The following is a 14,560-nucleotide window of genomic DNA, read 5'->3' on the forward strand; positions in this document are numbered from 1 at the left end:
TTGCAGGTTAACTTACATCTGAAAACTTTCAGTTAGAATGGGGGGAGGGAGAGTAGAATTTGGTGCCCTACGGAGTTCTAATTTAGTATGGCTGTTTTATTTGTATTTAATGCACTAAGCTAAAAGCGCCTAGCTTGTCTAAAACTATTTGAAATTTGTTTCTGCACATCCATACTTAGTTTCCACAGAAAATAAAGCTACAAAATGTTCTGCCCCACATGACTGGGTGCAGTTTGTGCTCATATTCCACTCCATGGGGAAAGTATTGTTGGGGTTCTAGTATACTAGCTTCTGCATAGCATTTTAGAGCACCAAAGGTAATAAGGCCACCAAGACCCCTAGATCCTTTTCCCATGTACTGCTAGTAAGCCAGGTGCCCCCCCCATCCTATATTTGTGCATCTGGTTCTTCTTGCCTAAGTGCAGAACCTTACATTTGCCCCTACTGAAATTCATTTTGTTAGCTTGTGCCCAGTTCTTCAATCTGTTAAGGTCATTTTGAATTCTGATTTTGTCTTCTGCAGCATTAGCTACCCCTCCCAGTTTGGTGTCATCTGCAAATTTGATTAGCATCCCCTCAATTTCTTCATCCAAGTCATTTATAAAGACATTAAACAACAACAGGCCCAAGACAGAACCGTGTGGCACCCCACTTGTTACTTTTTTCCAGGGTGGCAAGGAACCATTAATGAGTACTCTTTGGATTCAGTCAGTCAACCAGCTACAAATCTACCTAACATTTACCTTGTTCAACCCACATTTTAGCAGCTTCCTTGTGAGAATATCATGGCAGACTTTGTCAAAAGCCTTACTGAAATCAGGATACACTATGTCCACAACATTTCCATGATCTACCAAGTTTGTACTTCCATCAGAAAAAGAAATCAGATTGGTCTGGCATGACTTATTTGTGAGAAGCCCATGCTGGGGCTTAGTAATCACAGCATCCCTTTCTAAATGCTCACCAGTGGCGTAGCGTGGGGGGTGCAGGGGGGGCCGGCCGCACCGGGCGCAACATCTGGGGGTTAGGGTTAGCGGGCGCAAATCCACGGGTTAGGGGGCGCAAATTACTTGCCTTGCCCCGGGTGCTGACAACCCACGCTACGCCACTGATGCTCACAAACCAACAGTTGAATTATCTGTTCTAGGATCTTCCCTGGTATTGATGTCAAGCTCACCGGTTGGTATTTCCTGGGTCACCCCTTTCCCCCTTTTTGAAGATGGGGACAACATTTACCTGCCTCCAGTCTGCAGGGTCCTCACCTGTTCTCCAAGAATTCTCAAAGATAATAGAGAAGGGCTCTTAAAATACATCCACAAGCTCCTTTAGTACCCTTGGATGCAGTTCATCAGGCCCTGGAGATTTGAATTCGTTTAAAGTAGCTAGGACCATAAAGAAAGCTGATCGCCGAAGAATTGACGCTTTTGAATTATGGTGCTGGAGGAGACTCTTGAGAGTCCCATGGACTGCAAGAAGATCAAACGCATCCATTCTGAAGGAAATCAGCCCTGAGTGCTCACTGGAAGGACAGATCCTGAAGCTGAGGCTCCAAGACTTTGGCCACCTCATGAGAAGAGAAGACTCCCTGGAAAAGACCCTGATGTTGGGAAAGATGGAGGGCACAAGGAGAAGGGGACGACAGAGGACAAGATGGTTGGATAGTGTCTTCGAAACTACAAACATGAATCTGACCAAACTGCGGGTGGCAGTGGAAGACAGGAGTGCCTGGTGTGCTCTGGTCCATGGGGTCACGAAGAGTCGGACACGACTGAACGACTAAACAACAACAACAAAGTAGCTAGGTGTTCCCTTACTACCTCTTTTCCTATCTTGGGCTGCAGCTCCCTCCTTATATCATTTATTCTGTTATCACCAGGTTGGGCATTGCTTTCCTTTTGGGTGAATATAAAATAAAATCCTTATTTACCTCAAGATCACACAGTGTTTGCTGGGAAAAGATCTTGCAATTTTGCTTTTAATAGCAGAAGCCAATAAGCCAGTAGGATGGCATGAATAATCATGTCATATAACAAAGGCAGAGAATTACCATACTTTTTTTGCTCTATAAGACTCACTTTTTCCCTCCTAAAAAGTAAGTGGAAATATGTGTGCGTCTTATGGAGCGAATGCAGGCTGCACAGCTATCTTAGAAGCCAGAACAGCAAGAGGGATCGCTGCTTTCGCTGCGCAGCGTTCTGGCTTCTGGGATTCAGAATATTTCTTTTCTTTTTTCCTCCTCCAAAAACTAGGTGTGTCTTATGGTCTGGTGCGTCTTATAGAGCGAAAAATACAGTAACTGGAAGATAGCACTGTACAGGTGCCCGTGTAGATCATCCATACTGAACGCAGCCAAGATGCAATGAGGAATAATCACAATCATAGAACATACTCAGAAGAGTAACTGAACTGTTATGGTGCTGTCTCAGCTACAACAGCTGCCAATCTCTCCACTCATAAAATGTGCAAAAGCCATTTGCTATTCCAGAAGTGTGAGAAATAACAACAACAATAATAATCCTATTGTCTTATACTTGTTTTATCTGCTTGCTTACAATTCATAAACAATTTCATGCTATACAGAACAAAATGATCCTAACTACTATCAATTCACAGATTAAAGTTTATTAACTTTTTTATATAAAAAAGTAGACTTGACATAAATACTACAAGGTCAGAATGAGAATGTCTGTAGCTCATGCTACTCCTCTTCTTTTTAATTCACATGCTTTATTGTTACAGCCTGGGAGAGCTTAGCTTCAATATGATAAAATTAGTTTCAAAAACTGTATAAAATGGTGCAAGGGTGGAGTCAAACATGCATCCTTTGTTACCATGGATGTCGCAAGACATTTATGAAATCTACTTCACACAGCACTAAGAAGTGTAGAAGGAATAAATTCATGTTTTCCCAATAGCAAAGTATTGTGTTTTCAGTGCTAGGAAAATTCAATTCCTTCTCAACAAGACTTCCTTGAAAGTGATCTCCAGATTTCTCAAAGTAATGGAAATGCCACTGCACATTAATAAATGAAAGATAATGGTCATACTGACTACTAACCTCACTGTTAAGGTATTTTTTAAGGTATTAAGGTATTTTTCGTACTTTGAGAATACTTTCAAATGGAGGAAGAGTAGAGGAAAGACTCTGTTGATATATGGGGCACTGGTTTAGCAGTATAGTAAGCAGTATTAACAGTCAAGGCAAAATGGAGTAAGATCTCCTATTCCTGAATGACAACTCCACCCAGTTACCAGTACACAATATCCAAGTTGCTTCTCAACACAGCAATATTAACCATAACACTTTTTTAAAAAAATTACAGTGTGTGTGGAACAATTTTCAATTTGCATTCCCAAAACCATAAGCAATATAAACTGAGACTTTATAAAAAAAAATTAAGCCACTAAATTCTGTACAAGTGCACGTGTATCACTGACACACAGATACCTCAAATTTCTGTGCCACTCAAACATCTACAAATGCATCAAGAAAAGCTGGCCCAACAATAGTATTATGAAGTTTCAGAACTTAATAGCTAGCACATGCAAAAACTAAGTGTTGAATGAAAGATGATTTTCAAGATAGGACACACAGATTTATACAATGCCAACTGCTGCAGTTAAATCCAGTAACTTCAACATCATTTCTACACATTTCTGCCCTGCAGGATGCAAGCTTCCGGCCTAAATGGGGAGCACAAAACTATGCCCACTAGAGGCCTACTCAATGTTGCCCCCTGTATCTTTGATCTGAGGCGATCTACATTGAAATTCCATTTTCAACACAACATGGTTGATTTATAGTTTGTGATCTTATACACAGATTGCTTTCTCATTACTGTCTAGGCAAGCCACTCCACTGTTATCTATTAAGATTTTTTTTATGTGCAATATACTTTAACATTGCTCTGGATAACATCTTATTGAACTCTAATCCTAGCCTTGGTTGCAGCATCTGCTAGTGTACACAACATCAACAGCACCAGACTCTTGGGGCCCAGGGAACATTTTTTCACCTGTGTTGGGAGTGTCTGATTGTAAAAAAAAAAAGTCATGGCATAATGTGTTTCATTAGTTTTCCATTATCTTCAAAACTTCTATTCAAATAACTTTACAAGGCTGGCTTTTAAATATATGGCACAACCAAACTCGACAACTGAACCTCAAAGAATTTACAACATGGCTGCTGGTACCACCTAGGATTATCCATGTTTCAAAAATTGAAGACACTAGGATCTGCAAATTTCTTTATGGTATAACAATGCATGGAACTTGACAACCAGAGAAATTATAATGTACAATGTAAAGTCCCCAAAGCTCTCAAACACCCAGAACATACTTTACTTTATGGTGGGACTATATTACTCATACTAATACAAATAATTTTCATTAATAAGTCCATATGCCATGCTTTGAAGAAAAGCATGGCATATGGACTTATTAATAGTTGTTCTTTGATATGTGTCTACATCACTCATGTACTCACTGAAAGAAATGATAATACAACACATTTTCTTTGATATTTCTGCTATTGCCTTGTTTTGTAGTTTATGCAAAAGTGAAAAAAACTCAATTCCCCCCCCCCGCCCCCGATTCTCTAAGTACCAAGTTGCTCATTTCAGTGGTATGAAATGCAGGGGAAACTGACAAGGAAACCAGAGTTAATTTACAAGGAAAATCATATGACAAAAGTATAAAAAAGAGAATACTTGCATTCCAAATCTAAACATTTGCAGTGCCATGTTTGCAATTCCAGCAGAAAGCCATTGCTATACTAATGCAGTATCAAGATCCGCAATGCTAAGTATTCCACCGTACTGACTGTTGACTTTCATAGCAAGTTTCAGGCTGCAAAACATTGCTCTGACAACATACAGTGGACCTTCGGGTTACGTGACCTTCAGGTAACGTAACTTTTGGGTTGCAAACGTGACCAACCCGGAAGTGTATACTTCCAGGTTTCATCATGTGCGCATGCGCAGTACCACTCTAGATGCGGACTTTCTGGGGTACGTACGAATTACGTTTCGTGCCAGAATGAATTAAGTTCGTATCTGGAGGCTCCACTGTATAAACGTTACAAAAGTTGCATGATTAAGGAAGTATTCAGTTTTATCTCATTCAATATCTACAGAGAGAACTAAACAACACAAGCTATATATTAAGGAGATGTAACTGTAGTCAGAAAGTACATTTTCGGCCATCTTACTTATTTAAAAAACAGTATGTTGGCAAAAGTTGAACAACATCAAAAGGCTGTGGTTACATACCATTCTTACCTGTAAGGGTAAGAGCGTGTTACTGTTGCTGTCTGTTCGGAAAACATTATCTTCAATCCATGATTTAGGAGTCAGCGATGGAGTAGAACGAGTAAACTTGGGAGGAGCTATGACGTTACCAGAAAACGGCTTCTTTAAGGGAGAAATCTGGTTCATAGTTCCTGGAATTCCCATGTTTCCAGTTCTACGATGGTCTCTACCATGCACACTTCCCCAAGACATATTTCCTGTGCTCCAGCCAGTACTCTGATGGTTGCTCCAGGGTGATGTCTTCAGAAGAGGCTGAGGAGGGGAGGTGAAGGAGGAGAAATACTAAAGTTATTTGAAAATATTTCTGATCAATTTCTTTAAAAGTATTGGTAACACAGCCTAATCCTAGGCATGACTGCTTAGAAATTATTTCTGCTGAATTCAGAATTCCGCTTATTCCCAAATAAGCTTAATACTACAATCTTATTAAAGCCAAATTGACTTTTTCTGGATCAGGGCAACAGGAGGAACACAAAACATAGTTCTTAGTTTTGATAAACCTAGCATATACAGTCATACCTCAGGTTAAAGTAGCTTCGGGATGAGTATTTTCGGGTTGTGCATTGCAGTGACCCGGAAGTAACGGAGCGCGTTACTTCCGGGTTTCGCCGCTTGCGCATGTGCTCAAAATGTCACGCACATGCGCGGAAGCGGTGAATTGCGGCCCGTGCACGCGCGGACATGGGTTGCATTCGCTTCAGGATGCGAACAGGGCTCTGGAACGGATCCCGTTCGCATCCAGAGGTAGCACTGTACGTAGTAGTGACATGAGAATGACAACAGGTATCTCTGGCGATGGCTATGAGAGGCTCAAGCTCTCTATTCCCATCTCAATTTTTGCATGTTATTTTTCTAGGGCAGAACTTGGGGGCCCACCCACTTTAAGTACTAATCTTATAATACCAAGGAAATAAAACTTTTTTCTTTCTGCTAATTTCCTCTCTTGCTGTGAGATCAGTCCCACACTCACTCTCTCTAAAAAAGTTTTAGTGCCCCTCTACTAATGAAAGCAAAGATGTGACTGACTAAAAGAGTACAAAACCAAAAGTTGCCACTTATTAATAGAATCTATTTCCTTAAGGCTGTATGTGTTGACAGAAACAGATGAATCAGGTTTTAAAGAAAAATGTCAAAACTACATGCCAGATTTATAATATCCCAAAATGATCAGCCCTGTTCTCTCACAAATTAGGAAATATTTGCAATTCCTCAACTTGAGTGCTTGGTTGAACTTGCAGTCCAGAGTCTCACTGTTCTGTATCTCTAACATTATTCATAAATAATTAAAATGAAAACTGACACTTGCTTTATACATACCACTGAAGGTTTCATGCACACACACACAAAATAATAAGTATTTATCCCTATTTCAATAACACTATCTTCCTATCTACATTTATTTTGATAAGTGAGGTGATTCTCTCAGGATTACAGAAGTATGCAAGGCTTAAAGTGCAACTCAAAATTAAGTCTTACTGTGTTCAATGGGGCTTGCCCCCAGGTGATCAAAGTACTGTATAAGACTGCACCTTTAATGTCCCACAGATATTTGCTAGCTCAACTGTCCATAATACTTATGTGTACTCAGCTCTTTATCTTTCAGACTGTTGGTGTGACAGAAATAACTGTTACAATTTTCAAAGGTTTTCTGACTAGTCACCTGGAAGAGATTCTTATTTATCACAGCTGATTGGGTGAGTTGCTATTTACAAGCTTACGGTAGCTATATTTGGGGTTTTTTATTAAACAGCAAAAGCTAGGCCATAAAGCATCATCATATACAATAAAAGCATAAGAAGTTGATGACTTAAGAAGTAAGTAAAAGCATAGTAGCCCTAGGAAAGGTAGAGAGATGGTCCAGGTTGGGGGGGGGGAGAGATATTGCACAGAATAACCATTCAAAATTCCTTCTTTAGCTTTTACAATATTTTATGTCAAGTGATATGACGGAAAAACTTTTCAATGACACTGATACGGAAACAGCTATAGCTGTGCAATGTGTCAACCTCCAATGTTAATAATTTAACACTTGGCTTAAAAAACAGCAACCCCATACATTTAAAAAGAATTTTGGAAGGGCAACTTATAGTACGGCAACAACTAGAGGGCTACGATTCCCATTAGCCCCAGTCACCATGGCCAATCGTCAGGGATGATGAGAGCTAGCATCTCACAGGAACAGTCACGATATAATTATTTCAAAGTGAAATATTTTCAAGACTGTTGTGATACATCCTGGTGAAGAAGATATATAAACCATTTGGGTAGGATAATTAAGCAGACACTAAAGTCCTAAATAATTGCAGATAGACATGGTCAGTTTTGAATGTCTCATGCTGCAATTTTTAGGAGAAATAGGCATCATACTGTAAAACTAACAGTGAAGGTAACAGGATTTAACAGGATTTTCATCTTTACAGCTAGTCTGATGCCCACCAAGTACTATTATTTAAAAGCTTAAAGCACAAAAGGCAGAAGAGATTTCATTTGCTTTGTGAAAAACTTAAATTCTTTCTGTAATTCTTAGCTTGTCCAACAATAGACCGAATAGTGAATATCAACGATACTTTTAAAAAATCTTATTTTAGTTTCTCCATTAAATACAACTTATAATTCTTTTTTTTTTTTTGTCATTGTAGGTCTTTATTACAGAAACACAGTTGGTTACACAGACAATCCTAATTAGATTCTACACCATCATGGGTGACATTTGATCTCAATCCACTTTTGACCTGCTAGGCAGCCACTTACTCTCAGCCATCTGTAAAATGGGAGCAGCAGCAATCTACTAGGCCAGCTTGGAACACCAAGAAGAAGCAAGAGGCCTTTAACATTAAAGAGTTTTAAATGAATCAATAAAAAGATTGAAGGAAAATTTTTAATACTAAGCATAAATGTACAATACTAGAGCACAAACAAAATGCAGCACACTACCCGATGAACAAGGAAGTTTAAAGCTAGTCTGCTATAGAAAACATGAATCTGTAAACTTATATTACTGTGAGTATGCAGAGCTCATTGAAAGAAGAAAGCTTACAACCAATGGGAGAAAAGGTTTTCAGCCCACCCATAAGGTAGCAGTAAGTGCTGCATGCGAAAAGACTGGGACAACCTGAAATACCACACTGAAACTTTTCTTGGCATCTACAGCTGCTTATGCAAGCTGCTTAGCACATAGCTCAGTGTTGCAAAATAAAACGTAAGCGGAAATTTGTGTACAGACCTATTCACAACCTGGATAAATCAAGATACTCAGTTTAAGCTGCTTTAGGCCAATTTATGGGTGTGTGGATTGGAATGCCAGATTTTGGACTACCACTTATGGTTGTTGGTTTACACATATGTATAACTCCTTTAAACAAAAAACAGTCACTATAAACTAATAAACTTGTCTGAAACAGATGTTCAAAACTGCCCTGTTCTGTTCATTATGAAGTTATGATGTTGCTGATTCACTGCAAAATAAAACTATTGAATAAAAGCAAATAAAATCTATAGGTAGCCAGTATAACAACCCAGTGAATATTGCTTAAACATAAGTATAAGTTATGTAGACCCTTCATCATGGGCGTAGCCAGGATTTTGATTGATCCCCCCCCCCCCCGCTACACCCATGCCCTTCATAACTGAAATCCTGTGTATACTTATCCAGATGTAAGTTGTACTGAATACAGAACTTATTTATTTGGTAATTTATTTGGTTTGAAAAAACTGATAATCTGCTTTTTGAGCTCATACTCCACAAAGTGGCTATCATCGTTCGATAAAAATACAATACAAAACCATTTACAAATATCCAGCGGAAAAACCCAATGCAAAATAAACAATAAAAACTAGCAGTAAAATTCAGCAGATCTCAGCATAGAAACCCTAGTTTATTTACAAGTAAACATGCATAAGATTGCACTGATTGTATTGTTAAGTGCATGAAATGTCTAGGCCATATTATATATACAGAGAATAAATATTTAATGGAAAAAGCCTAACCGTGTTTACTCAGAAGTAAGTTCTACTGAATTCAATAGGGCTTTCTGCCAGTTAAGTGGGTTAAGATTGCAGATTTGATCAAGAGGACTGGGAAGAGAGAACAGCCAACTGAATGCTAGTACAGTAATTTATTATGAATTACTGTAACAGAAACTAAGAAAAAGATGTGGGAGTTAAAGGTCTCCTTTGTCTTCCTAGGACTTCTTCACATATTACCGAATTCCAACAAAGAAAGCACTTTCATGTATTGTACAATGCAAGTCCAATACAGAACGCCGTATGTGACAATTACACCTCAATGGTTGATTGCCCAATGCACACACACTGTGCAAAAAAAGCAGACATATAAGATCATCCACACACAACTGACCTACACACAGGATTCATTTTATCTTTTTTTTACGACTTATTTTTCACATTGGAATTTTGCAACTTGTGAAATCATCCTAAAGATATTTATTCCCCCTTGCCCCTACCCCGAGGTAACCTTTGCACTAGAAAAGCCATATACATGGTCACAAGTGTTCCCTTGTGAGCACATTGGACCGGGAGGTCAGGTGTGCTACATCTTGTCTACTCCCATAACCCCTAGAAAAACTCCTCTCTCCGAAGGAAGGCACCTTGGGGCCCCCACCATGGTCCACTAGCCAGCTGGCGGCTTGACACTGCTCTGACACTTCAGCATGTGCATTTGTGTCCTTAAAAATCTCTCGCATGTGCGCACACACAGCCTACCCAGACTCACTCCACTGTTCTCTTTGGCCCCCCCAGCCCCTTCCTCACGCAGTCCCTCTCCTCAAAAACAGATTCCTGCCACAGCATACATGGCAAACTCTTCTTGGAAGAGAGCAACCCTATAGGACAGGGTTCAAACCTGAGATGCTTTAAACCTAAACAGAACTTGCCACCATATTTCCTTGGTCAATTTTCATGCGTTCGAAATGTGTGTGTGTCTGTGTGTCCCCATTCTTTTATGTTTTCAGCAAAAACTATTTTTAAAGCAAAAATAACACGCATGCACACACGTGTTTCCAAAACAACCCCACGAAGGTCCTTCAATCATAGGACATCCTCTTTCGATACACACACACACACACACACACACACTCCTCTTTCTTTGACACACACAAACCCTGTTTCACCAGCAGCTTTCTGCAAGCAATTAAATTCCTCTTTACCCAGCCCTCCCGCCATTAAACAACCCACGGCCTTCCAAATGGGAGAGGACGACTGTTAATACACCGTTTTCCTGCGTGATCATGTATTCAATCGATCCATCGATAGGTCCGAACTGCTTCGCCGCGAATGCCTTGATCGGACGACTAGGAGGGCCAGATCGGGGAAACAGCCAGTAATCGGCAATAGAGCTGGATCTTCTCCCATGGGTCGCCACCCACCCTGGACCCCCGAGGACCCCCGATTCCCGCAGCACCCACCTGGTGGTGGTTGTAGGAGTTCCTCTGCTGCAGGAAGGCGGCTGCCGCTGCGGCCGCGGCCGCCTGGTGTTGGTGGTGCTGCTGCTGCAGCTGCGGGCTGACGGGCGAGCGCCGGTTCTGCTGCTGCTGCTGCTGAGGTAAACTGATCTGAGGCGGCGGCGGCGGCGCTGCCGAGAAGGGGCTTCCGAAAGGCCCCACGGAGGCGGCGTGGGTCGAGACGGGCGAGAAGCTCTGGAAGAAAGCCGGGTTGAGGGACGACGGCATCCCGCCGCCCGCCGCGTAGAAACTGCTGCCGCCGCCCTCCGAAGACGACGACGACTCCGGGCTCGGCGGAGGAGCCATGGCGGCGGCGGCTGAGGCGGCCGGAGGAGGCGGCTGAGGCGGCGGCTGCTGCCCCGGCGGCGGTTGCTGAGGCGGCGGCGGCGGCGAGGTCTGCACCGACCACGGCGTGCCGAAGCTGGGCAGCGGCGGCGGCGGAGGGGAGGCCGCGGCTGCCGAGGAGGAGCCTCCGCCGTGAGGGCTGCCCAGCTCGGGGCTCTGCAGGCTGCTGAAGCCCGAGCCCAGCCCGCCGGGCAGGAGGCTCCCGGCGCTGCCCAGCAAGTGGCTGCTGCTGCTGCTGGGGGGAGACTCCATAGGGAGGAGGGCGAGAAGGGAGCGGGCGACGACGGCGCCGCCGCCGCTTCACCACCGGGCAGTCGGCGTCGCCGCCGGGCGCCACATCGGGGTCGGCCGAGCGAGCGAGCCGAGGGACGCCGCCGTGAGTCCGCCCGCGCTGGCGGCGGCGCTTGGGCTGCTGCGCTGTGAGGAGAAAGGGCGGCGCGGGCGAAGCGAGCCTTCGGGGCGGCTCAGCTCGCGAGACGGCGGCGGCGGCGCCGCTGAGGGAGAGGCGGGAGGCCGCCGCTGGGTGACACGCAGCAGGCGACTCCCTCGTCCGGGTCGGGGTTTAAAGCCGGCCGGGGCGGAGAGAAGAGGAGAGCGGTGGGTGGGGTCGGCCGGCGCCGCCCGCTTCGCCCGGCGCTCCAGCCTCGCCTTCCCCGCGGTCAGCCCCGCCAGCAGCACCCGCCCGCCCCTGACAAGCTGCTTCGGCTTCTCGGGGAAGCGGCGTCCGGAGCGGCGAGAAGGACCGAGGGCGACGCCTCCTCCCTCCGCCGAAGCGCTGCTGCTGCTTCTGCCTCGGCGCTTTCCTTTTTCTCCCTCTCCGCAGAGTCCGGCTCTTTCAGTCAATGCAAAGGCTGCTCTTCTTCTTCTTTTCTCCCCCTCCTCGCTGCTGCCCAGTTTTTATTTTGTGGGGGGAGCCAATCTTCCTTCCTGGCTTGCTTCGCCCCCGAAGTACCCAGCGATGGCGAAACCAGACCTTCCCGGCTCGTTGCTAAAAGAGGCTTCGGCTGCAAAATCATGTACTTGGGTTCTTGGGGGGGGGGGCAGGGGGCGGAGAGAGGTGGGGGAGGGTTTTAACTAACAAAAACCTGTCCTGGACCAAAAAAAAAAAGGGGGGGGGGAGAACAACCACCGCCCTTCACGGTGTCAAAGTTATTAAAATAAAATTAAAAAAATCAGTATATGTATATCTAGAAGCAGCCCTGTTTATGGCTGGTGTCCAACTCTATTGAATGGATTTCCTCACGTCACTAAAGTACTGGGGGAAAATCCCCCTGTGCTGAAAAATAGCTTTAAAGAAGACATTGAAAAAATCATAGAAAAAAACCCCTTCTCTCTCTCGGTCTGTACATAAATACATATATCTGCCTATCTATCGATCTCATTTATCTGCATAAAAACTGAAGCGCCCTCGATCTCGTGCTCTTAGCAGCTCCTGTCAAAGCCCCTCCATGTTCTGCTGTCCTGGCCCTACAAACGGCCTGCGCAAAAGAAAGGGATGGGAAGACAACCCCCCTCCCCAAAGGGCGGCCGCCTCTTTTCCCTGCACAGGATCCCCGCGTTTCGTTTCTTCCGCAGCCGGTCTGTCAGCCCCGCCTGAGCAGCGCCAGCCCCGCCGCCGCCGCAGCCGCCCGCATAAGAACCCGGAACTGCCGTCACGGCCGTCACGCATCACAATCCCGCCCCTCGCAAGTCTGTCAACGTCCCCGGCGCGCCAGCAGGCCCCGCCTCCTTTTGAATTATTCATGCGCCGTCGGCTCGTGTCTCTCCGTGGCGTCTTCGACGTCGGTTATTCGGCGCTGGGGGGGAAGCCGGACGAGACCAACGCGAGACATTTCATTAGGGGGGCTTCTCTTTTACAAAACATTGAGTAACGCGGCCGGAGGGATACGTTGGCTGACACGGTGGAAAGCTCATTTGGGTGTTTTACTTGGCTACGTTGGGAAACAGCGTCTCCTCTCTCCCTGCCTCCCCCAGGAAGCGCTGCGCAATCGGCTCTCCCGAGGAGCCTGACGTCACTCCAACGCCTCGTTCGCGTTGGACACGGTCCCGCCCACCACTCGCTTTGCAACGTCATCAGTCGCTTTCCGCAAGCTGCGGCAAGGGGCTCGATTTGGTTTTGATTCAGTATATTTCTATGCCTCTTTTCATTGAAATAAACCCCAAAGTGGCTCACAAACAACGAATAAGACAACATGGTAGAACACAACAGAACATCACAAATGCAGCATAGGTCATATAAGATAATTAACGCATCATCAGTGAAACAAACATTTACAATCTAAAGAACACTGTTAACAAGGCAACAACTAAAACAAGCTAAACATCACAATACAGCAAAAGTTACGTTTTGTGATTGACAAATAAATACAGCATTTATAAAGTAAAGCCCAGAGAGTGGGGGAGCGGGAACTAAGCTGGTGGGAACTTATGTGCTGGCTGGCAAGATGCAGATTCCTGCTCCTAATGTTTTATTATATTTTCATATGTGCTGGAAGCCACCCAGAGTGTCTGGGGCAACCCAGTCAGATGGTGGGGTACAAATTTAAAAAATAAAAACAAACAGCTATAAATATAGAAAGAAATGAAATAAAACAAACCTTGATTGATAGAACACACACACACTATTAAAACCATACAAATAATTACAATAATAAAATACTAAAAGCAACATGACGCTAGCCCTGTCATTGAAAGTAGTCAGTTCCCAAAAGCCTGTTGGAATCAGAAAGTCCTTCACTTGCTGGTGGAAGGATGGCAAGGAGGGAGGCAGTCTAGTTTCTCCAGAGAGGGAGTTCCGTAGTTTTGGAGCAGCCACCACCGAGAAGGCCTTTGGTATCAGCTCCAGCCCTTTCTCATACAACCAGTCTGTATCAAGTGGTGGAGTCTCTCCTGGAAGTAACATTTTTACGTTAGTGAGACTGGTTGGAAAGCTTCAGCATGTTCCATACAAACATACATTTATCTGCCCAAGGTTGAGCATCTGAAAAATGGGCTTTGCAAGATCCCAGTGTGGTCAGTTTGGGCTGGGGTGTGAGCCTATCCACCACTGCTGTGTGCCTGTTGCCTCTGCCCTCACCAGCTTTGGAGGAGACAAGGGAAGGGCAGCAGCCCCTGTACATAGCACACATAGAAGTGCTCTTGCTGGCCTCATCCTGCCCAGTACCCCAGCATACTAGCACATGCATGAAAATGTGCAATTGTCAAATAGGAAGCATTAAAAAAAATAGTTTTGAGGATAATTATCAGCATGACAGGCTTTCCCCCACTCTTGTCTAACAACTGCTCTGAAAAAATGACAAAGCCGGCCAAAACTTTTCCACTTTGTTACTTTAAGGCACGATTATCATTGGTACATCAGAATTCGGAGGGAAACACAAAGGGATGTGATAGTTGGGCGTGACTGATGAACTGAAGACCCTGCCTGATTCCCATATTAAACATGATGTT

The 14,560-nt window shown here is 44.3% G+C and overlaps 1 protein-coding gene across 4 annotated transcripts in view; it reads right to left on the bottom strand.

The window, feature by feature from the left end:
- CPEB2 (cytoplasmic polyadenylation element binding protein 2) overlaps positions 1-12,243 on the bottom strand; it is a 64,141-nt gene extending 51,898 nt beyond the window's left edge. Inside the window, exons 1-2 of one of the 4 annotated variants that reach the window (XM_083399008.1) lie at positions 10,733-12,243; positions 5,271-5,561 (exon numbers count right to left, since the gene is read on the bottom strand). In XM_083399008.1, the coding sequence (XP_083255134.1) occupies positions 5,271-5,561; positions 10,733-11,365 (924 nt within the window). In that variant the 5' untranslated portion in view covers positions 11,366-12,243. The remainder of the gene's footprint in view (positions 1-5,270; positions 5,562-10,732) is intronic. The other 3 variants (XM_083399009.1, XM_083399010.1, XM_083399011.1) reach the window with 3 other exon arrangements.
- Positions 12,244-14,560: the final 2,317 nt, after the last annotated feature.

Source organism: Podarcis tiliguerta (assembly GCF_965153285.1).
Source record: "Podarcis tiliguerta genome assembly, chromosome: 9".
Lineage (NCBI taxonomy): Eukaryota > Metazoa > Chordata > Lepidosauria > Squamata > Lacertidae > Podarcis > Podarcis tiliguerta.